A 26,391-nucleotide genomic window follows, 5' to 3' on the forward strand; every position below is an offset into this window, starting at 1 on the left:
GTGGTCGCGACGTGACATCTTGTTGTGGACGTGACATCTTGTTGTGGACGCGACAACTTGTTGTGGACGCGACATCTTGTTGTGGACGTGACATCTTGTTGTGGACGTGACATCTTGTTGTGGACGTGACATCTTGTTGTGGACGTGACATCTTGTTGTGGACGCGACATCTTGTTGTGGACGCGACATCTTGTTGTGGACGCGACAACTTGTTGTGGACGCGACAACTTGTTGTGGACGCGACAACTTGTTGTGGACGCGACAACTTGTTGTGGACGCGACAACTTGTTGTGGACGCGACAACTTGTTGTGGACGCGACAACTTGTTGTGGACGCGACAACTTGTTGTGGACGCGACAACTTGTTGTGGACGCGACAACTTGTTGTGGACGCGACATCTTGTTGTGGACGCGACATCTTGTTGTGGACGCGACATCTTGTTGTGGACGCGACATCTTGTTGTGGACGCGACATCTTGTTGTGGACGTGACAACTTGTTGTGGCCGCGACGTGACATCTTGTTGTGGTCGTGACATCTTGTTGTGGCCGCGACGTGACATCTTGTTGTGGTCGTGACATCTTGTTGTGGACGCGACGTGACATCTTGTTGTGGTCGTGACATCTTGTTGTGGACGCGACGCGACGTGACATCTTGTTGTGGTCGCGACGTGACATCTTGTTGTGGACGCGACATCTTGTTGTGGGCGACGTGACATCTTGTTGTGGTCGTGACATCTTGTTGTGGACGCGACGTGACATCTTGTTGTGGACGCGACACATCTTGTTGTGGTCGTGACATCTTGTTGTGGACGTGACATCTTGTTGTGGGCGCGACGTGACATCTTGTTGTGGACGCGACATCTTGTTGTGGACGCGACATCTTGTTGTGGACGTGACATCTTGTTGTGGACGCGACATCTTGTTGTGGACGCGACGTGACATCTTGTTGTGGACGCGACATCTTGTTGTGGTCGCGACGTGATGGGAAGTTCACTTAGTTTTTACACACTTGGTTTTGTCCCAGTTTATTTTGTATATATATATATATATATATACGTTTTGATGCAGTAGAATGAATAGAACACAGAACCACTCATTAAAATCTGATTCTGCCACGTCACTGACGGCTAAGCTTGGCATAGGGTCCATCCAAAAGAGAACCCTATTCCCTATTTATCCCTGGTCCAAACTAGTGCACTATGTATAGTTGAAGTCGGAAGTTTACATACACTTAGGTTTGAGTCATTAAAACTCGTTTTTCAACCATTCCACAAATTTCTTGTTAACAAACTATAGTTTTGGCAAGTCGGTTAGGAAGGAGATGTGTTCTGTCTCCTAGAGATGAACGTACTTTGGTGCGAAAAGTGCAAATCGATCTCAGAACAACAGCAAAGGACCTTGTGAAGATGCTGGAGGAAACGGGTACAAAAGTATCTATATCCACAGTAAAACGAGTCCTATATTGACATAACCTGAAAGGCCGCTCAGCAAAAGAAGAAGCCACTGCTCCAAAACTGCCATAAAAAAGCCAGACTACGGTTTGCAACTGCACATGGGGACAAAGATTGTACTTTTTGGAGAAATGCCCTCTGGTCTGATGAAATATAACTGTAACTGTTTGGCCATAATGACCACCGTTATGTTTGGAGGAAAAAGGGGAGGCTTACAAGCCGATGAACACCATCCCAACCGTGAAGCACGGGGGTGGCAGCATCATGTTGTGGGGGTGCTTTGCTGCAAGAGGGATTGGTGCATTCCACAAAATAGATGGCATCATGAGGAAGGAAAATTATGTGGATATATGTCACGACAGTAGGTATCCTACGCACATACTTCCACACAAAACAGTAGGTGAGTTTTATCCTTCTCCGTAGTTCTCACCACTGTGTATCACTGCCTAGCCGACAGTTCCATTCCCCCGAGATGAGGGAAACCTTGAGAAGTACTCCCTGTCCTCTCATAGGTTCCTCCGAGGCCTAACCAGGTCGGTCCAAACACAGTTTAAGTGTTCTCGGTATCTGTCTTTCTTCGGCCCCCACATTCAAATCCTGAGCTACGCCTTGCTCAGACAGTCTGTGTATTTCCACTATACAGATACATTGTTTTAATCTAATTCTGACTAAAACTACACACATCATCAGATGATTCTATTATTCAGATGATTCTAATCAATTTCATAAGGTGGAGTGGAATTATTTAATCATTATCTTTCAACATTTAAATTATTTTAACAATATATTTGAAGCAACATCTCAAGACATCAGTCCGGAAGTTAAAGCTTGGTCGTAAATGGGTCTTCCAAATGGAAAATGACCCCAAGCATACTTCCAAAGTTGTGGCAAAATGACTTTAAGGACAACAAAGTCAAGGTATTGGAGTGGCCATCACAAAGCCCTGATCTCAATCCTATAGAAAATTTGTGGGCAGAACTGAAAAGGCATTTGCGAGCAAGGAGGCCTATAAACCTGACCCAGTTACACCAGCTCTGTCAGGAGGAATGGGCCAAAATTCACCCAACTTATTGTTGGAAGCTTGTGGAAGGCTACCCGAAACATTTGACCCAAGTTAAACAATTTAAAGGCAATGCTACCAAACACTAATTGAAAATATGTACACAAATATTAATTGAGTGTATGTAAACTTCTGACCCACTGGGAACGTGATGCTGAAATAAATCCGCTATGATTCTGACATTACACATTCTTAAAATAAAGTGGTGATCCTAACTGACCTAAAATACAGGCAATTTTTACTAGGATTAAATGTCAGGAATTGTGGAAAAAATGAGTTTAAATGTATTTGGCTAAGGTGTATATAAACTTCTGATTTATACTGTAGGTGTTAGGGTGCCATTTCGTATGTACACTTACTTTAGTACAAAGAGGGTATTAAAGACACATTTCTAGGTTTACGTGAGTATGGAAATACATCGAAAATCAATTCCAATTTGGGAAGAGAGAAAAAAGAAGTTAATTTTCAGATCAAAAGTCTGACAATGTACAACGTACAGTTATGTTTTTTATGTATTTTTATTTAAATGTGACCATTGTTGATTGACCGTACTAGACTGTAAGGTCTGTAATGTTTTTTTGTTGTCTGTTACACAATTAATCATAGCGGATTATGTTCCTATTATAGCTGGGGGTTGATTTAGTTCTGTTTGAATAATAATAATATATGCCATTTAGCAGACGCTTTTATCCAAAGCGACTTACAGTCATGTGTGCATACATTCTACGTATGGGTGGTCCCGGGGATCGAACCCACTACCCTGGCGTTACAAGCGCCATGCTCTACCAACTGAGCTACAGAAGGACCACGCCGTTTGTTGCAGTGGTTAAAATACCGGATTTATTCCAAGACTATTGCACATTCTAATCGTCCACTATGACATAGCACTTTGTTTAGAGCTTGTTCCTAGATTGAAAGGTTAATTCCCCCCCCCATGCATTGATCACTTGCCCTGTAAAGAAATGTGTGTGGATGATTGGGTTGTGTTGATTTGGGCACCAAACAGAATGCGACGGTGGAAGGACTACCTGGGCTCCTCCAATAAGAAACGCATTCTTTTTTTCCCCCCATTTTCTTTTTCATTTGGCGTTGCAAGAATGGATTTTAAAACGTTTTAAAAATGTTTTTGTTGTTGTTGCTGTGTGCCCTACTGACAACCCTGTTCTGTTAAAAGACTGTGTCCTCTAATGACATAACCCTGTTCTGTTAAAATACTGTGTCCCCTAATGACATAACAGACTGTGTCCCCTACTGACATAAGACTGTGTCCCCTACTGACATAACCCTGTTCTGTTAAAAGACTGTGTCCTCTAATGACATAACCCTGTTCTGTTAAAATACTGTGTCCCCTAATGACATAACAGACTGTGTCCCCTACTGACATAAGACTGTGTCCCCTACTGACATAACCCTGTTCTGTTAAAAGACTGTGTCCTCTAATGACATAACCCTGTTCTGTTAAAAGACTGTGTCCTCTAATGACATAACCCTGTTCTGTTAAGACTGTGTCCCCTACTGACATAACCCTGTTCTGTTAAAAGACTGTGTCCTCTACTGACATAAGACTGTCCTCTACTGACATAACCCTGTTCTGTTAAAAGACTGTGTCCTCTACTGACATAACCCTGTTCTGTTAAAAGACTGTGTCCCCTACTGACATAACCCTGTTCTGTTAAAAGACTGTGTCCTCTAATGACATAACAGACTGTGTCCCCTACAGAGATGAGTGTCTTTGTGACCCTTTACATTAGTTAACATGAGTGTTGTTGTGTCATACTTTACGAATTAGTCTTTTTTATATATTTTTGATCTTTCCTTTTATGTAGGAAAAGCCAGTAGGAAGGTCTCTAAAAGCTATGCACTAGTTTGAATGGACAAATGGAAGACTCATAGCACAACCCGTCCTGGGACCGGGCTGTCTAACTCCTCTAGTGTAGTTGTCATGCCAAAACAGTCATTTCACTATGACTGACCATAGAAGTTGGTCGTGTACCTCTGCTCGGACGTTGCAGACGAATGCCAGATCTTACAAAGCCTGGATAAATATTTTAAGTACGAGCTACTATAGCAACGGGTGGCCTGGCGACACAGTCAGCGATGTGGTACGTAACCATTGGTTCACGCAACGTCTGAAGACAGAAGAGCGTAGGAGACTGGTAGTGGGACTGTTTGACCTACGGTGTTTTGACCTCTGCCCTTAATACTACAAAGGCAGTGGACTTGGTTGATCTTAGATCAGGGCATCTTTGATGATGGGGGGGGGGCACATAATGGAAACTCATCATGAGGGGCGGCAGTTGCTCTCTGGTCTGTGTACCCACGCTCAAACCCATATTCACGCAGTCCGAGCCCGGCCCTAGCCTTTTTGGGTCCCTAAGTGAAGTTTTGTTTTTGCGAACAAAACATATTAGCGCCCACCGGGGTCCCCCCACTTGACAGTAGAGAGAATTTTTTTCGTTTTAGAGTTAATTTCCTGCAATTCTTCACATTGTGCGATGGGGCGTAGACGATGTTGCCGTTTTTAAAGCACTACCCACGGAGTTTGTTGTTTTACTACGGTGCCTAACATGGTTGAATGTACCAGTAAATCAGATAAATCTACCTTTTCATTAAATTTTTTAAAAATTGTTTCCGTCTTGGAGCTAGAATTAGGATTGTGTATATTGTGCTAACGCTGATACATAAAAATGGTAATGTTAGAGAGTCATTTTAACATGCGGTGAACTTTAGCAAACGATGGCTATGTGGTTATGTACATGGGGACCGCCATCGTTATGCACCATTCCTATTTCCTGCAATTCTGCTCATTAGGGCGGAGAGAAATGTTTGCCGTTTTAAATATGATATCTGAGTGAGAGTGACTAACAAAATCAATGGGCCCCCCCTCCCCCTGATGGTAATTTGACCATGGCTAGGAGGGGGGGGGGGGCTGATCTGAGGTGCCCGTCCCTGGCCTAGATCATGTAAACAGCTTCAAAGCTAACTGGCTTGCTTTCCTTTTCTGGGTCATGATCACATGTACTCTTTTCCCACTATCGTGCTGACTCCAACCGTCCCGTTCTGGTATTGTCCTTTCCAGCCCGGTTCCAGCAACAATGGTGGATGTGTAACCAGACCAGGTCAGTATATCTGGCTTGGCTCGGTTGTGTGTAACCAGACCAGGTCAGTATATCTGGCTTTGGCTTGGCTCGGTTGTGTTTAACCAGACCAGGGCAGTATATTTGGCTTGGCTCGGTTGTGTGTAACCAGACCAGGGCAGTATATCTGGCTTTGGCTTTGGCTTTGGCTCGGTTGTGTGTAACCAGGCCAGGGCAGTATATCTGGCTTTGGCTCGGTTGTGTGTAACCAGGCCAGGGCAGTATATCTGGCTTTGGCTCGGTTGTGTGTAACCAGGCCAGGGCAGTATATCTGGCTTTGGCTCGGTTGTGTGTAACCAGACCAGGGCAGTATATCTGGCTTTGGCTTTGGCTTGGCTCGGTTGTGTGTAACCAGGCCAGGGCAGTATATCTTGCTTTGGCTTGGCTCGGTTGTGTGTAACCAGACCAGGGCAGTATATCTGGCTTTGGCTTTGGCTTTGGCTTTGGCTCGGTTGTGTGAAAACAGGTCATGGGCTCTGTAGGGGACTTTCTCACATTGAATCTCATCATGGAGTTTTTTCTGTAGAAAATGAAGCTGTTTTAAAAACCATACTACTGGCTAGTACACTCACAGTACACTCACAGTACTCTCACAGTACACACACAGTACACACACAGTACACACACAGTACACACACAGTACACTCACAGTACACTCACAGTACACTCACAGTACTCTCACAGTACTCTCACAGTACTCTCACAGTACTCTCACAGTACTCTCACTACTTGGGAGGATTTAGAGTTTTTAGGCCCTTTTCCTGTTTCAGCAATGTGGAGGTTCATACTGAAATAATTGTCAAGATCGGCGTGGAATAACTTAACTGGCCTGCACAAGAGCCCTGACCTCAACCCCATCTAACATATTTTGGGATGAACACCGACTACGAGCCAGGCCTAATCCCCAAACATCAGTGCCCAACCTCACTAATGCTCTTGTGGGCTGAATAGAAGTGCTCGCACCAATGTTCCAACATCTAGTGGAAAACCTTCCCAGAAAGGTGGATGCTGTTGTAGCAGCAAAGGAGGTCCCAGGTCCATATTAATGCCCATGATTTTAGAATGACATGTTCAACGCGCAGGTGTCCACATACTTTTGACCATGTGATAAATCCTCCCTTTCTCAGTAACACTTGAATGTTATGTAATTCTTATATAATATATATCATCAATCATAAGCACACATTCATAAGCAGTGTGTAAGTAGTTAATATGAATGTGTGCTTATGATTGATGAATGTTATGTATATGGTTTGTGAATGTATATTAAAGTCATTTTTATTTAGGTACCCTTCAAATCAAAGTGTTACCAACCTTTTTGAGTTATTTATGTTCTTATCTATGCTAATTGAAATGGGATTAATTTTAAATATTTGTACTGTTTTATTTTCTTTCTCCATCATGAAAATGTTTAAAACAATTAATTGTGAAGGACTAACTGTGAATTCGTAAATTCGCTCTGGCTATCTACTCCGATTTCAGAGCGTGTCAGAGCACAGAATTACTGATGAAATGCCCGTGTTAGTAAACGTCAGACAAAAAGCGTGATTCAATTTGTCACCAACGCTCTGGATAACGTGAAAAAAAAGCCTAAAAATGGTCAGAGTGAGGTGTTCTCTCATTTTTGTCTGGAAGTAGCTAGCTAATTTTAGCTGGTTAGCTTGTGTGCTTGACTGCCGTTGAGGCCAGAACTATCGGATCATTCCTACTCCTCGGCCAGATGTGCGCTCGGCTCTGACCGCTCCGTAAGCAAAACGCTCTCAATTTACGGACGCCCAGAGTGGCGCTCTCTGCCACTCCAGAGTGAATTTACAAACGTATCCTAAATCTTTCATTCATTGTGTCTGTTCTCTTGTGCATGGTTTGGATTAGAAGAACAACCACACAAGAAATAATGCCAGAAAAATGTACTTTATTTTTTATTTTGTAATCTTCATGGGTAAAAAAAAAAAGAGAGTTTCTAGATATAAAACATGCACTGAAATGTCAAAAATGGAGTTGAATATGTTGTAGGTGAAATGATGTAGACCGAAAGAACACAAGGTGATTAAAAAGTTTTAAACTGTCTGATTTTAATGTTCACTGTGTTTTATACAGTATCAAAAAATGTTGTTCACTTTGAACATTTTTACTAAAAATTTCAAAAAAATGTATTGTGCAAAGAGATGTCATTTTTTGGAGTACTTGAAATGCATTAATGAAAAGACTCGTTCAAAATAAACTGGATCCAGGATTCACTGTTTTTTCTTTTAGAATGTTCATCAGCTCTTCTATTGGTGTTTTATTGTAATTTCTCCACAATTCAAGAATGGACTGACAGTCTTTTTAATGGGAACACAATCTGAGACTGACCCTTTTTTAATGGGAATACAATCAAACTGACTGTCTTTTTAATGGGAATACAATCTGAGACTGACAGTCTTAATGGGAATACATTATATACTGGGTGGTTCAAGCCCTGAATGCTGATTGGCTGGGTGGTTCAAGCCCTGAATGCTGATTGGCTGGGTGGTTCAAGCCCTGAATGCTGATTGGCTGTGTGGTTCAAGCCCTGAATGCTGATTGGCTGGGTGGTTCAAGCCCTGAATGCTGATTGGCTGGGTGGTCGAGCCCTGAATGCTGATTGGCTGGGTGGTTCGAGCCCTACTAACAATGCTCCGTTGCTGACAGGTGTATACAATTGAGGACATAGCCATGCGATCTCCATAGACAAACATTGCCAGTAGAATGGCTTTACTGAAGAGCTCAGTGACTTTCAACATGGCATCGTCATAGGATGCCACCTCCCAACAAGTCAGTTCATCACTTTCCCTGTTAGAGCTGCCCCGGTTAACTGTAAGTGCTGTTATTGTGAACTGTAAACATTTAGGAGCAACAACGGCACAGCCGTGAAGTGGTAGGCCACACAATCTCATAGAACGGGACCGCCGAGTGCTGAATTGCGTAAAAATCGCCTGTCCTCGGTTGCAACACTCACTACCGAGTTCCAAACTGCCTCTGGAAGCAATGTCAACACAATAACTGTTTGTCTGGAGCTTCATGAAATGGGTTTCCGTGGCCGAGCAGCCTCACACAAGCCTAAAATAACCATGTGCAATGCAAAGCGTTTGGCTGGAGTGGTGTAAAGCTCGCCGCCATTGGACTCTGGAGCAGTGGAAACGCGTTCTCTGGAGTGTCTGGAATCACTCTTCACCATCTGGCAGTCTGAAGGATAAATCTGGGTTTGGCAGATGCCAGGAGAAAACACTACCTGCCCCAATGCATAGTGCCAAGTGGTGGAGGAGCAATAATGGTTGTTTTTCATGGCCCCGCCAGTGAAGGGAAATCTTAACGCTGCAGTGACATTCTAGATGATTCTGTGCTACTAACTTTGTGGCAACTTTAGGGATGTGGCCCATTCCTGTTTCAGAATAACAAGACCCCCGTGCACTAAGCGAGGTCCATACAAAAATGGTTTGTCGAGATCGGTGTGGAAGAACTTGACTGGCCTGCACAGAGCCCTGACCTCAACCCCATCGAACACATTTGGGAGGAATTAAAAGGCTGACTGCGACCCAGGCCTAGTCGCCCAACATCAGTGCCTGACCTCACTAATGCTCTTGTGGCTGAATGGAAGCAAGTCCCCGCAGCATTGTTCCAACATCTAGTGGAAAACCTTCCCAGAAGAGTGGAGGCTGTTATAGCAGCAATGTTCCAACATCTAGTGGAAAGCCTTCCCAGAAGAGTGGAGGCTGTTATAGCAGCAATGTTCCAACATCTAGTGGAAATCCTTCTCAGAAGAGTGGAGGTTGTTATAGCAGCAATGTTCCAACATCTAGTGGAAAGCCTTCCCAGAAGAGTGGAGGCTGTTATAGCAGCAATGTTCCAACATCTAGTGGAAAGCCTTCCCAGAAGAGTGGAGGCTGTTATAGCAGCAATGTTCCAACATCTAGTGGAAAGCCTTCCCAGAAGAGTGGAGGCTGTTATATACACTGTCCATGCAGCTAACACACACTGGAGTCATAATACCCATGAACAAGGAAATGTTTCCTTATCATACAAGGCTCTACAGACAGATTTAACAATTACATAGGCTATTTTTGCTTTGACGATGTATGTATGTATTGAAGCCAAGTGTAGCTTAGTGGTTAGAGCTTTAAGACCAGTAACTGTGAAGGTTGCTGGATCGAATCTCCGGCGCTGAAAAGGTACAAATCTGTCGTTCTACCCCTGAACCCACTGTTCCTAGGTGGGTCATTGTAAATAAGAATTTGTTCTTAACTGACTTGCTTAGTTAAACAAACAAACAAAAAGTGGTTCAACATTAAAATGCATTTTGATTGAACACATAGTTCAGCTTGAACAAGGCGACGGTCGGTGGAAGTCTGGCGCCACCAAGTGGACAATTATTTTACCTGAGATATTTTGTAAAAGATCAAATGTTACGTGTCAATATTGTTATCTGCAAATTGTTTCCCACACCCCTATTTGATAGATTATTATTCCAGATTAGCTGTAAATCTGGTTTTATTAGAATCATTACGTTAGAGCAAGTCTGTCAATGATGCCTAGAAGTAATCCTTCTCACCCCCCCCCCTTTAAGATTTAGATGCACTATTGTAAAGTGACTGTTCCACTGGATGTCATAAGGTGAATGCACCAATTTGTAAGTCGCTCTGGATAAGAGCGTCTGCTAAATGACTTAAATGTAAATGTAGAAAGTAGTGCAAGTGAGAACAGGTGTTTTCTTCTGGAAGTTTTGTTGCATTTCCTTTGAAAACAGCTCATCTGTACATCATTTTATACACATACAAACGGCATGAAATCGTCAAGGCCGAGTGGCTTCACCACTTTCTAGGAATCATTGACAGACTTGCTCAAACGTAATGATTCTAATAAAACCAGATTTACAGCTAATCTGGAATAATAATCTATCAAATAGGGGTGTGGGAAACAATTTGCAGATAACAATATTGACACGTAACATTTGATCTTTTACAAAATATCTCAGGTAAAATAAAAGTAACATCCGGTTAACTTCGTCTCATTTATATTTACAACGGAAGGGGGCGCACCGTTCCTGGAGGTACTGCAATACCAGGTGGATGCGTGGAGTGGACGGAGCAAGCCCCTATTCCATCTCCCTATTCCAAAAATCAATTTAATATATGGTCCCCAGATAGGGGACGTATCAGATATTAAACTGATAAAAACAGATTTTTTCTTTTTCTTTTGGAAGTTTTATTGACACAATTCCTTTAAAAACAGCTCATACATTTTTTACATCATTTACACACATAAAAACGGCACCAACGCATAAAACACAGCATTTGAAAGTTACATTTAAATTTGTTAAAAAGTACATGTTGTTAAAACCAATGAAAACAACCTTGAATAAAAGTACTTTCTTTGTAAAAACATCAAATCTGTAAAAGCCATTTAAAATGTGTGCTGATGATCTAACAAAGGTAAAACATTTTTAAGGCATGAAAAACATGTTAAAAAGCCACTTTGTTAAGAAGCTGTCTTCAGTCCCTTGTACAGGAGCGGGGTGAGTCTTTACCTCATCCTGCTCTTCTGAATAGATCATCGTCCAGTCCTTCGGGGCCCAGAGGAGATCCCTCCCCTAGGCGCCGCAGCGCTGTCAGGCCATGGGTCATGGCTGTGTCTTCCAGCATGACTACGACCCGAAACACACAGCCAGGGCAACTAAGGAGTGGCTCCGTAAGAAGCATCTCAAGGTCCTGGAGGGGCCTAGCCAGTCTCCAGACCTGAACCCAATAGAAAATCTTTGGAGGGACCTGAAAGTCCGTATTGCCCAGCGACAGCCCCGAAACCTGAAGGATCTGGAGAAGGTCTGTATGGAGGAGTGGGCCAAAATCCCTGCTGCAGTGTGTGCAAACCTGGTCAAGAACTACAGGAAACGTATGATCTCTGTAATTGCAAACAAAGGTTTCTGTACCAAATATTAAGTTCTGCTTTTCTGATGTATCAAATACTTATGCCATGCAATAAAATGCTAATTAATTACTTAAATCATACAATGTGATTTTCTGGATTTTTGTTTTAGATTCCGTTTCTCACAGTTGAAGTGTACTTATGATAAAAATTAGACCTCTACATGTTTTTTTACACTAGAAGCTGTAAATCTATTTAAATATTTCTGTAAAGCCAATATTGAAAGACAATTCCATTTGCGTGATGTTTTGTTGTCTCTACCTTCTTGTCCTTTGTGCTGTTGTCATTTGCCCAATGTTGGCACCCTGTTTTGTGCTGCTGCTATGTTGTGTTGCTGCCATGTTGTGCTGCTACCATGTTGTGCTGCTACCATGTTGTGTTGCAACCATGTTGTGTTGCTACCATGTTGTGTTGCTACCATGTGCTGCTGCCATGTTGTGTTGTCATGTGTTTCTGCCATGTTGTGTTGCCTTGTTGTGCTGCTGCCATGTTGTGCTGCTGCCATGTTGTGTTACCATGTTGTGCTGTCATGTGTTTCTGCCATGTTGCGTTGTCATGTGTTTCTGCCATGTTGTGTTGTCATGTTGTGCTGCTACCATGCTGTGTTGTCATGTGTTTCTGCCATGCTGTGTTGTCTTCTTAGGTCTTTCTTTATGTAGTGTTGTGTTGTCTCTCTTGTCATGATGTGTGTTTTGTCCTAGATTTATATTTATCCCAGCCCCAGAGAGGAACAGTCCATTCCAGAGGCTCATCAACTTTTTATCGTCTCCGCAGGAGGCCTTTTAACCTTTTGGTAGGCCGTCATTGTAAATAAGAACTTGTTCTTAACTGACTTGCCAAGTTACATAAAGGTTAAACAGAGAGGAACAGGAAGAGGTCCATTCCAGAGGCTCATCAACTTTTTATCGTGTAGAAAGAGTTACTCCTTTGCTTAGGGCCATGCTGGCCTGAAACCGCCCGACCTCCTTTTCTTTAAAACCTTGCAGATATACAGCCTTACAGTTTTACATCATTTATTTCACACAAGTTAGTTATGAATAAACCTTTTCATTCATAGTTTAATTACATTATGAAAGTAAAAGTGATGCAGCACACAATATAGTTTTGGACTGTTTTATGATGGTGAAAAGTGAAAACATTTTCTCCTGTAACTGCAGTTCTACAATGGCCACTGGAGGGCAGTGTAATGCAAAGGGTTATGAAATCCACACATGGGCCCAAACCCACACTTTGAGTTGTACATGGAAATATTGTTTTAATGAGAAACTCCTGTAACGCTTTTCATTCCTCACTGTTTTTACTTTGACTGCTTGTAATTCTGCCAGGCTGTCAGAGCATCACAACATGTCACCAAGGATAAGAACAAGTGGAAGGAGCTCTTTGTGACCTCGTGTCCCTCGTGGGAATGAAGAGCTCGTCGAGACCTCGTGTCCCTCGTGGGAATGAAGAGCTCGTCGAGACCTCGTGTCCCTCGTGGGAATGAAGAGCTCGTCGAGACCTCGTGTCCCTCGTGGGGATGAAGAGCTCGTCGAGACCTCGTGTCCCTCGTGGGAATGAAGAGCTCGTCGAGACCTCGTGTCCCTCGTGGGAATACGCCGGAGTACTATAAGTAAGTAAGTTAGTGCATTTTTCAGTCAGAGTTGATGTCATCCTCACAGACAGTATCATCAGACTTCTCGATCATCAGGAGCGAGGCTGATTTCTGTTGCTTACGCCTGGGGGGGGGGAGCACATTTCCGTAGAAGCATTATATTTAACGACACTAATGCAGGGTACAAAAAAAAGTGATAAATGAAAGATCCTTACCAGCACACTGTTGTATTTAACTCACCTCATCTCTGAACGCAGGGCGTTGAGCTGGCTGAGGATCTGATCGTTGGTCTCTATCTGTTCGTCCAGGTCTCTTTGTAACTTCCTCTTAGAGTTTTCCAGACGTTCTATCTCCTCCTCGGCCCCATCCATCTGTCTCTTCGCGGTCTTCAGCCTCTGGTTCAGCTAGGAGAGGGGGTTATATAGCACAAAGTTTTAACAATGCATTAATGTGTTTAACAGTGTTCCCCTTCAACTTGTCCTCGAACCAGAGACCCTCTGAACACCCGAGAAACTGTCGCCCATGAAGCATCATTACCCATCGCTCCACTAAAAGCCGCGGTCCTGGCGGAGCGAAGGAAACAACTACTTTCAAGGTCTCAAAGTGGGTGATGTCACTGATTGAACGCTACTAGCGCGCATTTAGTACTTGGCTACTGTAGTGCTTGTCTGTCTTCAGCTTCTGGGTCAGCTATAAGAGGTGTATTGTCTGTCTTCAGCTTCTGGGTCAGCTATAAGAGGTGTATGGTCTGTCTTCAGCTTCTGGGTCAGCTATAAGAGGTGTATGGTCTGTCTTCAGCTTCTGGGTCAGCTGTAAGAGGTATATGGTCTGTCTTCAGCTTCTGGGTCAGCTGTAAGAGGTGTATGGTCTGTCTTCAGCTTCTGGGTCAGCTATAAGAGGTGTATGGTCTGTCTTCAGCTTCTGGGTCAGCTGTAAGAGGTGTATGGTCGGTGTATTGTCTATCATCAGCTTCTGGGTCAGCTGTAAGAGGTGCATGGTCTGTCTTCAGCTTCTGGGTCAGCTATAAGAGGTGTATTGTCTATCATTAGCTTCTGGGTCAGCTGTAAGAGGTGTATGGTCTGTCTTCAGCTTCTGGGTCAGCTATAAGAGGTGTATGGTCTGTCTTCAGCTTCTGGGTCAGCTATAAGAGGTGTATGGTCTGTCCTCAGCTTCTGGGTCAGCTATAAGAGGTGTACATTAGGTAGGATCTCCGTGAATTGGCCAATGAAAAGTCCTCAATGGATGTGAATTACTTTGACTCGCCTGTGTCTTCCTGTAACTATGGTAACACGTATCTGAATTTGCCACTTAACTTTCAGAGAAACATAAGATGTCGAGACATCTTAAAACATTTGTAATGTCACGTTTAGGACAGCATTACGACGTACACTTCCAATAATTGTTAATATATATATGCCATTTAGCAGACGCTTTTATCCAAAGCGACTTACAGTCATGTGTGCATACATTCTACGTATGGGTGGTCCCGGGGATCGAACCCACTACCCTGGCGTTACAAGCGCCATGCTCTACCAACTGAGCTACAGAAGGACCACTGTAACTATTTGAATGAACTTGAAGGTTATGCTTCACCGGGTGCTACAGGCTTTGGTTTATACATTTAGGAGGTTGGACGCACCGAATAGTGCCACCTCGTTAGTCAGAAGGTGTTTCACCCGTGCTGGCCCAGGTGTGACGAATAAGAGTGGCTGGCCCAGGTGTGCAAAATAAGAATGGCTGGCCCAGGTGTGACGAATAAGAGTGGCTGGCCCAGGTGTGCAAAATAAGAATGGCTGGCCCAGGTGTGACGAATAAGAGTGGCTGGCCCAGGTGTGCAAAATAAGAATGGCTGGCCCAGGTGTGACGAATAAGAGTGGCTGGCCCAGGTGTGCAAAATAAGAATGGCTGGCCCAGGTGTGACGAATAAGAGTGGCTGGCCCAGGTGTGCAAAATAAGAATGGCTGGCCCAGGTGTGACGAATAAGAGTGGCTGGCCCAGGTGTGCAAAATAAGAATGGCTGGCCCAGGTGCTAAATAAGAGTGGCTGGCCCAGGTGCCAAATAAGAGTGGCTGGCCCAGGTGCCAAATAGGAGTGGCTGGCCCAGGTGCCAAATAAGAGTGGCTGGCCCAGGTGTGCAAAATAAGAGTGGCTGGCCCAGGTGTGCAAAATAAGAGTGGCTGGCCCAGGTGCCAAATAAGAGTGGCTGGCCCAGGTGCCAAATAAGAGTGGCTGGCCCAGGTGCCAAATAAGAGTGGCTGGCCCAGGTGCCAAATAAGAGTGGCTGGCCCAGGTGCCAAATAAGAGTGGCTGGCCCAGGTGCCAAATAAGAGTGGCTGGCCCAGGTGCCAAATAAGAATGGCTGGCCCAGGTGTCAAATAAGAATGGCTGGCCCAGGTGTCAAATAAGAATGGCTGGCCCAGGTGTCAAATAAGAGTGGCTGGCCCAGGTGTCAAATAAGAGTGGCTGGCCCAGGTGCCAAATAAGAGTGGCTGGCCCAGGTGTGACATAAGAATGGCTGGCCCAGGTGCCAAATAGGAGTGGCTGGCCCAGGTGCTAAATAAGAGTGGCTGGCCCAGGTGCCAAATAAGAGTGGCTGGCCCAGGTGCCAAATAGGAGTGGCTGGCCTAGGTGCCAAATAAGAGTGGCTGGCCCAGGTGCCAAATAGGAGTGGCTGGCCCAGGTGCTCCAGTTGTCTTGATGTGGGAGGGTCAACCTCTTTAGTTGTCTCGGCCTATTTGAGTTCTAGAAAAACATTCCTTTGTGTGTTTAGCTCAACCTTTTGGTTTTCTTCCTGTCTAAGTTCGGCCTACAGGGAGGAGGTGAGGGCCCTCGGAGTGTGGTGTCAGGAAAATAACCTCACACTCAACGTCAACAAAACTAAGGAGATGATTGTGGACTTCAGGAAACAGCAGAGGGAACACCTCCCTATCCACATCGATGGAACAGTAGTGGAGAGGGTAGCTAGTTTTAAGTTCCTCGGCATACACATCACAGACAAACTGAATTGGTCCACTCACACTGACAGCGTCGTGAAGAAGGCGCAGCAGCGCCTATTCAACCTCAGGAGGCTGAAGAAATTCGGCTTGTCACCAAAAGCACTCACAAACTTCTACAGATGCACAATCGAGAGCATCCTGGCGGGCTGTATCACCGCCTGGTACGGCAACTGCTCCGCCCTCAACCGTAAGGCTCTCCAGAGGGTAGTGAGGGCTGCACAACGCATCACCGGGGGCAAACTACCTGCCCTCCAGGACACCTACACCACCCGTTGTTACAGGAAGGCCATAAAGATCATCAAGGACATCAACCACCCGAACCACTGCCTGTTCACCCCGCTATCATCCAGAAGGCGAGGTCAGTACAGGTGCATCCTACTGGGACCGAGAGACTGAAAAACAGCTTCTATCTCAAGGCCATCAGACTGTTAAACAGCCACCACTAACATTGAGTGGCTGCTGCCAACACACTGTCATTGACACTGACCCAACTCCAGCCATTTTAATAATGGGAATTGATGGGAAATGATGTAAATATATCACTAGCCACTTTAAACAATGCTACCTTATATAATGTTACTTACCCTACATTATTCATCTCATATGCATATGTATATACTGTACTCTACATCATCGACTGCATCCTTATGTAACACATGTATCACTAGCCACTTTAACTATGCCACTTTGTTTACTTTGTCTACACACTCATCTCATATGTATATACTGTACTCGATACCATCTACTGTATGCTGCTCTGTACCATCACTCATTCATATATCCTTATGTACATGTTCCTTATCCCCTTACACTGTGTATAAGACAGTAGTTTTGGAATTGTTAGTTAGATTACTTGTTGGTTATCACTGCATTGTCGGAACTAGAAGCACAAGCATTTCGCTACACTCGCATTAACATCTGCTAACCATGTGTATGTGACAAATAAAATTTGATTTGATTTGATTTGATTTGGGTTTTCTTTTGTTTGCCTCTTCTAGGGCAAATTTAGCGGGCACTCATTGTGGGTGTCTTTTAGGTTACAGTTGTTGTGGTTAGTCAACTTTCATAAGTGTCTTTCAGAACCCCTCCTAAAACAACACCGGTTTAGTTTTGGTTTGAGGTCAGTGACTCTGTAAGCTCCTCCTTCTGTTTGAGCGACATGTTTGGTTTTGTTGCTAGGGAACGTAACACTGGTGTTCCTGGTTCTGCATAGATATGTGCTCATCGTCCACTTTACCTGGTCATTCTGGTTCTGCATAGATATGTGCTCATCGTCCACTTTACCTGGTCATTCTGGTTCTGCATGGATATGTGCTCATCGTCCACTTTACCTGGTCATTCTGGTTCTGCATGGATATGTGTCTCTGAGAAGTCCACTTTACCTGGTCATTCTGGTTCTGCATGGATATCTCCCTTCCACCTCCACTTTACCTGGTCATTCTGGTTCTGCATGGATATGTGCTCATCGTCCACTTTACCTGGTCATTCTGGTTCTGCATGGATATGTGCTCATCGTCCACTTGAATCATCATTTCCTTCACTTTTCTCTCTAGTTTCCTGTTGGCTTGTTGCAGGTTGATGTTGTCTCTGAGAAGAAAGTATGAAACCCTGTCAGACACTCATGATCAGTCATCAGCTCTCCCCTCCACCTTACCTTTCATCTCCCTTCCACCTCTCATCTCCTCTCCCTGCAGCCTCAGCTCTCCCCTCCATCTCCTCTCCCTGCAGCCTCAGCTCTCCCCTACATCTCCTCTCCACCTCACATCGCCCTTCTCCCTGCCGGCTCAGCTCTCCCTCCACCTCTCATCCTCTCCCTCCACCTCTCATCGACTCTCCCCTCCACCTCTCCCTGCAGCCTCAGCTCTCCCCCACAACTCATCTACTCTCCCTTCCACCTCTCATCTCCCCTCCACCTCTCATCTCCCCTCCACCTCCTCTCCCTGCAGCCTCAGCTCTCCCCCACAACTCATCTCACCTCTCCTCTCCCTCCAACCTCCCCTCCAGCTCCTGGATCCTTCCCTCCAGTCTGGAAACCACAACATCCTGATTGGACCTCTGAGAGCCCTCTAGATGAGACACCCTACTCTTCAGGTCCTTATTCTGGAAGAGAACAATACAGGGTGAGTATGACATGTATAAGACGGCCAGGAAGCACTGGGTCATCATCATGGCAGGTTCAATCATCGACTGTAGAGAGATTGGTGATGTCACAGGGGTTAGAAGTTTACCTGTCTCTCCAGAGTGATCTTGTCACACTCCAGGTCCTGTTTGACTGCTCTCTCCTGCAGCAGCTCACCTCTTATCAGCTCCATCTATCAGCAGAGAAAAAGAGACATGAATAGGCCTCCACTACACACTGCAGAAGACATTATGAAACTATTATGGACATGATGTCTGGTCTGTCTGTTTGTATTTCATTCTAGATCAGACAGCAAGTGAACAGGATCCCTAAAAGACTTTTCTCTACTGACAGTTAGAAGGCCCCGCCGAGAGGAGGACTCTACTGACAGTTAGAAGGAGGCCCCGGCCGAGAGGAGGACTCTACTGACAGTTAGAAGGAGGCCCCAGCCGAGAGGAGGACTCTACTGACAGTTAGGAGGCCCCGGCCGAGAGGAGGACTCTACTGACAGTTAGAAGGAGGCCCCGGCCGAGAGGAGGACTCTACTGACAGTTAGAAGGAGGCCCCGGCCGAGAGGAGGACTCTACTGAAAGGGAGAGTAACGGGACAGTAAGCGGAGTGTAAAGGGACAGTAAAGGGAGTATAAAGGGAGTGTAAAGGGACAGTAAGGGGACAGTAAAGGGAGTGTAAAGGGACAGTAAAGGAAGTGTAAAGGAACAGTAAAGGGGCTGTAAAGGGAGTGTAAATGAAAAATAGAGTGTAAAGTAAGTGTAAAGTAAGTGTAAAGCGGGTGTAAAGGGACAGTAAAAAGGAGTGTAAAGGAAAAATAAAGGCACAGTAAAGGGAGTGTAAAGGGACAGTAAAGGGAGTGTAAAGGGACAGTAAAGGGAGTGTAAAGGGAGTGTAAAGGGACAGTAAAGGGAGTGTAAAGGGACAGTAAAGGGAGTGTAAAGGGACAGTAGAGTGAGTGTAAAGTAAGTGTAAAGCGGGTGTAAAGTGACAGTAAATGGACAGCAAAAGGGAGTGTAAAGGAACAGGAAGGGAGTGTAAACAAAGTGTAAAGGGACAGTAAACGGAGTGTAAAGGGACAGTAAACGGAGTGTAAAGGAACAGTAAAGGGAGTGTAAAGGAAGTGTAAAGGAGTGTAAAGGGAACAGTAAATAAAGTGTAAAGTAACAGTAAAGGGACTGTAAAGGGACAGTAAGGGAGTGTAAAGGGACAGTAAGGGAGTGTAAAGGGACAATAAGGGAGTGTAAAGGAACAGGAAGGGAGTGTAAACTAAGTGTAAAGGGAGTGTAAAGGAACAGTAAGGGAGTGTAAAGGGAGTGTAAAGTGACAGTAAAGGAGTGTAAAGTGACAGTAAAGGGACAGTAAAGGGAGTGTAAAGGAACAGTAAGGGAGTGTAAAGGGAGTGTAAAGTGACAGTAAAGGGAGTGTAAAGTGACAGTAAAGGGACAGTAAAGGGAGTGTAAAGGGGCAGTAAGGAAGCGTAAAGGGGCAGTAAATGGACAGCAAAAGGGAGTGTAAAGGAAAAGTAAGGGAGTGTAAAGGAAGTGTGAAGCGAGTGTAAAGGAACAGGAAGGGAGTGTAAACGAAGTGTAAAGGGACAGTAAAGGGAGTGTAAAGGAACAATAAAGGAATGTAAAGGAACAGTAAAGGAAGTGTAAAGGGAGTGTAAAGGGAACAGTAAATAAAGTGTAAAGTAACAGTAAAGGGAGTGTAAAGTGACAGTAAAGGGACTATAAAGGGAGTGTAAAGGAACAATAAAGGGAGTGTAAAGGGAGTGTAAAGGGGCGGCAGGGTAGCCTAGTGGTTAGAGCGTTGGACTAGTAACCGAATGGTTGCAAGTTTAAATCCCTGAACTGACAAGGTACAAATCTATCGTTCTGCCCCTGAACAGGCAGTTAACCCACTGATCCTAGAAAATAAGAATTTGTTCTTAACTGACTTGCCTGGTTAAATAAAGGTTACAAAAACAGTAAAGGGATGGTAACAGATTCATGTTGTGTTTTAATTAGTCTGGCCTACTTTACCAGCATACACACCCACACACACCCACACAAACCCACACATCCATACACCCATACATACACACACACCCATACACCCATACATACACACCCACACACCCACACATCCACACAAACAAACCCATACACACCCACACATACACACCCATACATACACACCCACACACCCATACATACACACCCATACATACACACCCACACACCCACACATACACACCCACACATACACACCCACACACCCATACATACACACCCATACCCACACACCCATACATACACACCCACACAAACCCACACATACACACCCACACACCCATACATACACACCCACACAAACCCATACACACCCATACATACACACCCACACACCCACACAAACCCATACATAGCCACACAAACCCACACAAACCCACACACCCATACATACACACACACCCATACATACACACCCACACAAACATACACAATGCATTTATAGCTGCATCAGCGTTTCACAAACATAAACAAGTGTGTTGGGAGGCAGTTGTTGACAGAAGGATTGTAATACTGGAAACAAAGGATCTCAGTCTGACCTTCCTCTTATTTCAGCAACTTTCACTGTTGGAAGACGTCTGAGAACTCAGACCTAAATGTGATATTGATTTGTTTTTAAATGGGTTCATGTCTGGCGTTAGCGAGGGAAGGCCCCTGATTGGGCACCATCTATTGTGTGTGTGTTTGTGTGTGTGTCACTCTCTGTGTCTCTGTGTGTGTGTGTTTCTGAGTACTGGCCTGTTGTTTTCCTTGATCCACTCTGTTCATCAGGAGATCTGTACTGCTCCTCTCATCCTGCAGATCCTGCTCCAGTTGGCTCATCTGACCCTGAAATAGGAATCACAGGATATATAACCTGTGGTTCTGTGTAATATGGGGAGGAAGGTAGCCTAGTGGTTAGAGTGGAGGGGCGGATGGTAGCCTAGTGGTTAGAGTGGAGGGGCGGAAGGTAGCCTAGCGGTTAGAGTGGAGGGGCGGCAGGTAGCCTAGTGGTTAGAGTGGAGGGGCGGCAGGTAGCCTAGTGGTTAGAGTGGAGGGGCGGCAGGTAGCCTAGTGGTTAGAGTGGAGGGGCGGAAGGTAGCCTAGTGGTTAGAGTGGAGGGGCGGATGGTAGCCTAGTGGTTAGAGTGGAGGGGTGGCAGGTAGCCTAGTGGTTAGAATGGAGGGGTGGCAGGGTAGCCTAGTGGTTAGAGTGGAGGGGCGGAAGGTAGCCTAGTGGTTAGAGTGGAGGGGCGGCAGGTAGCCTAGTGGTTAGAGTGGAGGGGCGGAAGGTAGCCTAGTGGTTAGAGTGGAGGGGCGGATGGTAGCCTAGTGGTTAGAGTGGAGGGCGGATGGTAGCCTAGTGGTTAGAGTGGAGGGGCGGATGGTAGCCTAGTGGTTAGAGTGGAGGGGCGGATGGTAGCCTAGTGGTTAGAGTGGAGGGGCGGATGGTAGCCTAGTGGTTAGAGTGGAGGGGCGGATGGTAGCCTAGTGGTTAGAGTGGAGGGGCGGATGGTAGCCTAGTGGTTAGAGTGGAGGGGCATATGGTAGCCCAGTGGTTAGAGTGGAGGGGCACAGGTAGCCTAGTGGTTAGAGTGGAGGGGCGGCAGGTAGCCTAGTGGTTAGAGTGGAGGGGCGGATGGTAGTCTAGTGGTTAGAGTGGAGGGGCAGCAGGGTAGACTAGTGGTTAGAGTGGAGGGGCGGCAGGTAGCCTAGTGGTTAGAGTGGAGGGGCGGCAGGTAGCCTAGTGGTTAGAGTGGAGGGGCACAAGGTAGCCTAGTGGTTAGAGTGGAGGGGTGGGAGGTAGCCTAGTGGTTAGAGTGGAGGGGTGGGAGGTAGCCAGTGGTTAGAGTGGAGGGGGGGTAGCCTAGTGGTTAGAGTGGAGGGGCACAAGGTAGCCCAGTGGTTAGAGTGGAGGGGCACACCCAGTGGTTAGAGTGGAGGGGTGGCAGGGTAGCCTAGTGGTTCTGTGGGGGTGAAACAGCCTAGTGGTTAGAGTGGAGGGGCGGCAGGTAGCCTAGTGGTTAGAGTGGAGGGGCGGAAGGTAGCCTAGTGGTTAGAGTGGAGGGGCAGAAGGTAGCCTAGTGGTTAGAGTGGAGGGGCACAGGTAGCCTAGTGGTTAGAGTGGAGGGGCAGCAGGTAGCCTAGTGGTTAGAGTGGAGGGGCCCAACAGCCCAGTGGTTAGAGTGGAGGGGCGGAAGGTAGCCTAGTGGTTAGAGTGGAGGGGCGGAAGGTAGCCTAGTGGTTAGAGGGAGGGGTGGCAGGTAGCCCCAGTGGTTAGAGTGGAGGGGCGGCAGGTAGCCTAGTGGTTAGAGTGGAGGGGGCGGCATACAGCCCCAGTGGTTAGAGTGGAGGGGCGGATGGTAGCCTAGTGGTTAGAGTGGAGGGGTGGATGGTAGCCAGTGGTTAGAGTGGAGGGGCGGATGGTAGCCTAGTGGTTAGAGTGGAGGGGCACAGGTAGCCTAGTGGTTAGAGTGGAGGGGCATGGTAGCCTAGTGGTTAGAGTGTAGAGGTGGCAGGGTAGCCTAGTGGTTAGAGTGTTGGGGCGGCAGGTAGCCTAGTGGTTAGAGTGGAGGGGCAGGTAGCCTAGTGGTTAGAGGGAGGGGCGGCAGGGTAGCCTTTAGAGGGAGGGGCAGGTAGCCTTGGTTAGAGTGGAGGGGCGGCAGGGTAGCCTAGTGGTTAGAGTAGAGGGGCTCAGGGTAGCCTAGTGGTTAGAGTCAGGGGCAACAGGGTCCTAGTGGTTAGAGTGGAGGGCTCAGGGTAGCCTAAATGGTTAGAGTGGAGGGGTTTTTAGGGTTAGCCTAGTGGTTAGAGTGGAGGGCCCCTGCAGGTATCTAGTGGTTAGAGTGGAGGGGCGTCAGGTATCCTGTGCTTAGAGTGGAGGGGCGGCAGGTAGCCTAGTGGTTAGAGTGGAGGGGCCAGGTAGCCTGTGGTTAGAGTGGAGGGGATCTGATATCCTAGTGGTTAGAGTCCTGCAGGTCCTGTGGTTAGAGTGGAGGGGCGGCAGGTAGCCTAGTGGTTAGAGTGGAGGGGCGGCAGGTAGCCTAGTGGTTAGAGTGGAGGGGCGTCAGGTATCCTAGTGGTTAGAGTGGAGGGGCGGCAGGTAGCCTAGTGGTTAGAGTGGAGGGGCGGCAGGTAGCCTAGTGTTTAGAGTGGAGGGGCGGCAGGTATCCTAGTGGTTAGAGTGGAGGGGCGGCAGGGTAGCCTAGTGGTTAGAGTGGAGGGGCGGCAGGGTAGCCTAGTGGTTAGAGTGGAGGGGCGGCAGGGTAGCCTAGTGGTTAGAGTGGAGGGGCGGCAGGTATCCTAGTGGTTAGAGTGGAGGGGCGGCAGGTATCCTAGTGGTTAGAGTGGAGGGGCGGCAGGTAGCCTAGTGGTTAGAGTGGAGGGGCGGCAGGTAGCCTAGTGGTTAGAGTGGAGGGGCGGCAGGTAGCCTAGTGGTTAGAGTGGAGGGGCGGCAGGTAGACTAGTGGTTAGAGTGGAGGGGCGGCAGGTAGCCTAGTGGTTAGAGTGGAGGGGCGGCAGGTAGCCTAGTGGTTAGAGTGGAGGGGCGGCAGGTAGCCTAGTGGTTAGAGTGGAGGGACGGCAGGGTAGCCTAGTGGTTAGAGCGTTGGGCCAGTGACCCGGAAAGGTTGCTAGATCGAATCCCCCGAGCTGACAAGGTAAAAATCTGTTGTTCTGCCCCCTGAACAAGGCAGTTAACCCACTGTTCCTAGACCAGTTAACCCACTGTTCCTAGACCAGTTAACCCACTGTTCCTAGACCAGTTAACCCACTGTTCCTAGACCAGTTAACCCACTGTTCCTAGACCAGTTAACCCACTGTTCCTAGACCAGTTAACCCACTGTTCCTAGACCAGTTAACCCACTGTTCCTAGGCTGTCATATGTAAATAATATGTAAATAAGAATTTGTTCTTAACAGACTTGCCTCGTTAAATAATAACACTGTCAAGACATATCTTATAACCATTTAGTGTTGTTTTCTATACATGACTTGTATAGACTGGTCTGTGGATTCTACCTGCCACTGGTGCAGGTGACAACATGTTTTGCCATCAGCAACACAAACAGCAGTTATCGGTAAGTCTCCGTGGTTACAAGGACGTGCAGGTGGAAATAGAGGGATTTGAAGAGGTAAACATGTCAACGAGTCAGAGTGGGAAACATCCAGTCCAACATTGTATTTTGTCTTGCAGTACGGGCGGGGGGTTGGATGCCCTGAGGGAACGGGCGGGGGGGAATGCCCTTAGGGTACGGGGGATGCCCTTAGGGTACGGGTGGGGAAATGCCCTTAGGGTACGGGTGGGGAAATGCCCTTAGGGTACGGGGGGATGCCCTTAGGGTACGGGGGGATGCCCTTAGGGTACGGGGGGATGCCCTTAGGGTACGGGGGATGCCCTTAGGGGGGGATGCCCTTAGGGGGGGGATGCCCTTAGGGTACGGGGGATGCCCTTAGGGTGCCCTTAGGGTACGGGGGATGCCCTTAGGGTACGGGGGGATGCCCTTAGGGGGGGGGATGCCCTTAGGGTACGGGGGGATGCCCTTAGGGTACGGGGGGATGCCCTTAGGGGGGGATGCCCTTAGGGGGGGATGCCCTTAGGGTACGGGGGATGCCCTTAGGGTACGGGGGGATGCCCTTAGGGTACGGGGGGATGCCCTTAGGGTACAGGGGGATGCCCTTAGGGTACGGGGGGGATGCCCTTAGGGTACGGGGGGATGCTCTGAGGATGGGGGGGTTGTGGTACAACACAGAAAAATCCTACACTGTCGTGTGGAAGCCAACTGTACTGATAGTTTATTTGTACATTTACATTTAAGTCATTTAGCAGACGCTCTTATCCAGAGCGACTTACAAATTTTACACGATCCTTTCCAGAACTGGTCCTGCTACTATGATGGATGTGTAAACAGGTCTGCACAGATCCATATCGCAAGAGATCCATATCGCAAGAGATCCATATCGCAAGAGATCCATATCGCAAGAGATCCATATCGTATGCAATATTTTTTATATGCATCTCAGATGCGTGTAAGGTAGGTTTTTTAATAGTTTGTTTGGTTGTGTGTGCCTCTCCTCCACACACACAACAATAACAATAACAGTACCTCAATGAGTTTGACCTCTCGGGTGTGGTCCTCCTGGGCATGAGCGTTCCTCTCCTCCAGGTCCTCCACCTTCCTCTCCAGTTGTCTGCCTCTCTGCTGGTCCTCCTCCCACTCCCTACGACTCCGCTCCAGACCCTGCTCCAGGGTAAGTAGCTGAACGAACACACACACACACACACACACACACACACACACACACACACACACACACACACACACACACACACACACACACACACACACACACACACACACACACACACACACACACACACACACACACACACACACACACACACACACACACACACACACACACACACACACGTAACGGAGTTAAGAACTCCAAGTAAGAACTCCACAGCTAGCTTGAAATGGCGCCGATGAAGCTATCAAATAGGACTCGTTTTCTATAGCTCAAATCGGCTCGTACGTTTTCGAGCGGGTTAGTCGCGTGTGTTGGAGACATGGAGGAGCCTGGTTCATAGCCCAGACAGAGCCAGGTCCAGAATGCTATATGCTAAGCGGATTAGTCGCGTGTGTTGGAGACATGGAGGAGCCTGGTTCATAGCCCAGACAGAGCCAGGTAGGGAATGCTATATGCTAAGCTAACACACACATAACATATTAAACATGAAATAACTGTTCAATAGCTTTCATTTTACATTACGGTCTCCTCTCCTGATAAACCTTTCAACTCTAGAATCACTGCTCAGTTCCTTCTCTCTGAAGCATGAGAGAGAGAGAGAAAGAAAGAGCGAGGGAGAAAGAGAGAGAGAAAAAGAGAGAAAGAAAGAGAGAAAAGAGGGGCAGAGATAGAAAGAGAAAAAGAGAGAAACAGAGAGAGTAAAATCAGACTATGATCCATCCATTGGTGACTCAATACAGGAAAATGTCCCACCACACCTCTTCCTGCAGTTTTCTGGTATTCTGTTGTGATTTCTCCAGGTCCAGT

The 26,391-nt window shown here is 46.6% G+C and overlaps 1 protein-coding gene and 1 pseudogene across 4 annotated transcripts in view; both read right to left on the reverse strand.

Annotated features, from left to right (window-relative positions):
* Positions 1 to 10,691: 10,691 nt before the first annotated feature.
* LOC124048674 lies at positions 10,692 to 10,870 on the reverse strand (annotated as a pseudogene).
* A 1,484-nt stretch (positions 10,871 to 12,354) lies between these two features.
* The window catches only part of LOC124031616 (cingulin-like protein 1), a 55,018-nt gene continuing 40,981 nt past the window's right edge, over positions 12,355 to 26,391 (reverse strand). Inside the window, exons 13-21 of one of the 4 annotated variants that reach the window (XM_046343093.1) lie at positions 26,343 to 26,391; positions 25,437 to 25,589; positions 21,093 to 21,182; positions 18,401 to 18,484; positions 18,148 to 18,272; positions 17,651 to 17,759; positions 13,417 to 13,580; positions 13,167 to 13,188; positions 12,355 to 13,129 (exon numbers count right to left, since the gene is read on the reverse strand). The exon at positions 26,343 to 26,391 is cut by the window's right edge and continues 122 nt beyond it. In XM_046343093.1, coding sequence (XP_046199049.1) covers positions 12,923 to 13,129; positions 13,167 to 13,188; positions 13,417 to 13,580; positions 17,651 to 17,759; positions 18,148 to 18,272; positions 18,401 to 18,484; positions 21,093 to 21,182; positions 25,437 to 25,589; positions 26,343 to 26,391 — 1,003 coding nt within the window. In that variant the 3' untranslated portion in view covers positions 12,355 to 12,922. Of the gene's footprint in view, positions 13,301 to 13,416; positions 13,581 to 17,650; positions 17,760 to 18,147; positions 18,273 to 18,400; positions 18,485 to 21,092; positions 21,183 to 25,436; positions 25,590 to 26,342 lie in introns of all 4 variants that reach the window. The other 3 variants (XM_046343111.1, XM_046343085.1, XM_046343102.1) reach the window with 3 other exon arrangements.

The sequence above is a fragment of the Oncorhynchus gorbuscha genome, linkage group LG01 (assembly GCF_021184085.1).
Source record: "Oncorhynchus gorbuscha isolate QuinsamMale2020 ecotype Even-year linkage group LG01, OgorEven_v1.0, whole genome shotgun sequence".
NCBI classification, from domain to species: Eukaryota; Metazoa; Chordata; class Actinopteri; order Salmoniformes; family Salmonidae; genus Oncorhynchus; species Oncorhynchus gorbuscha.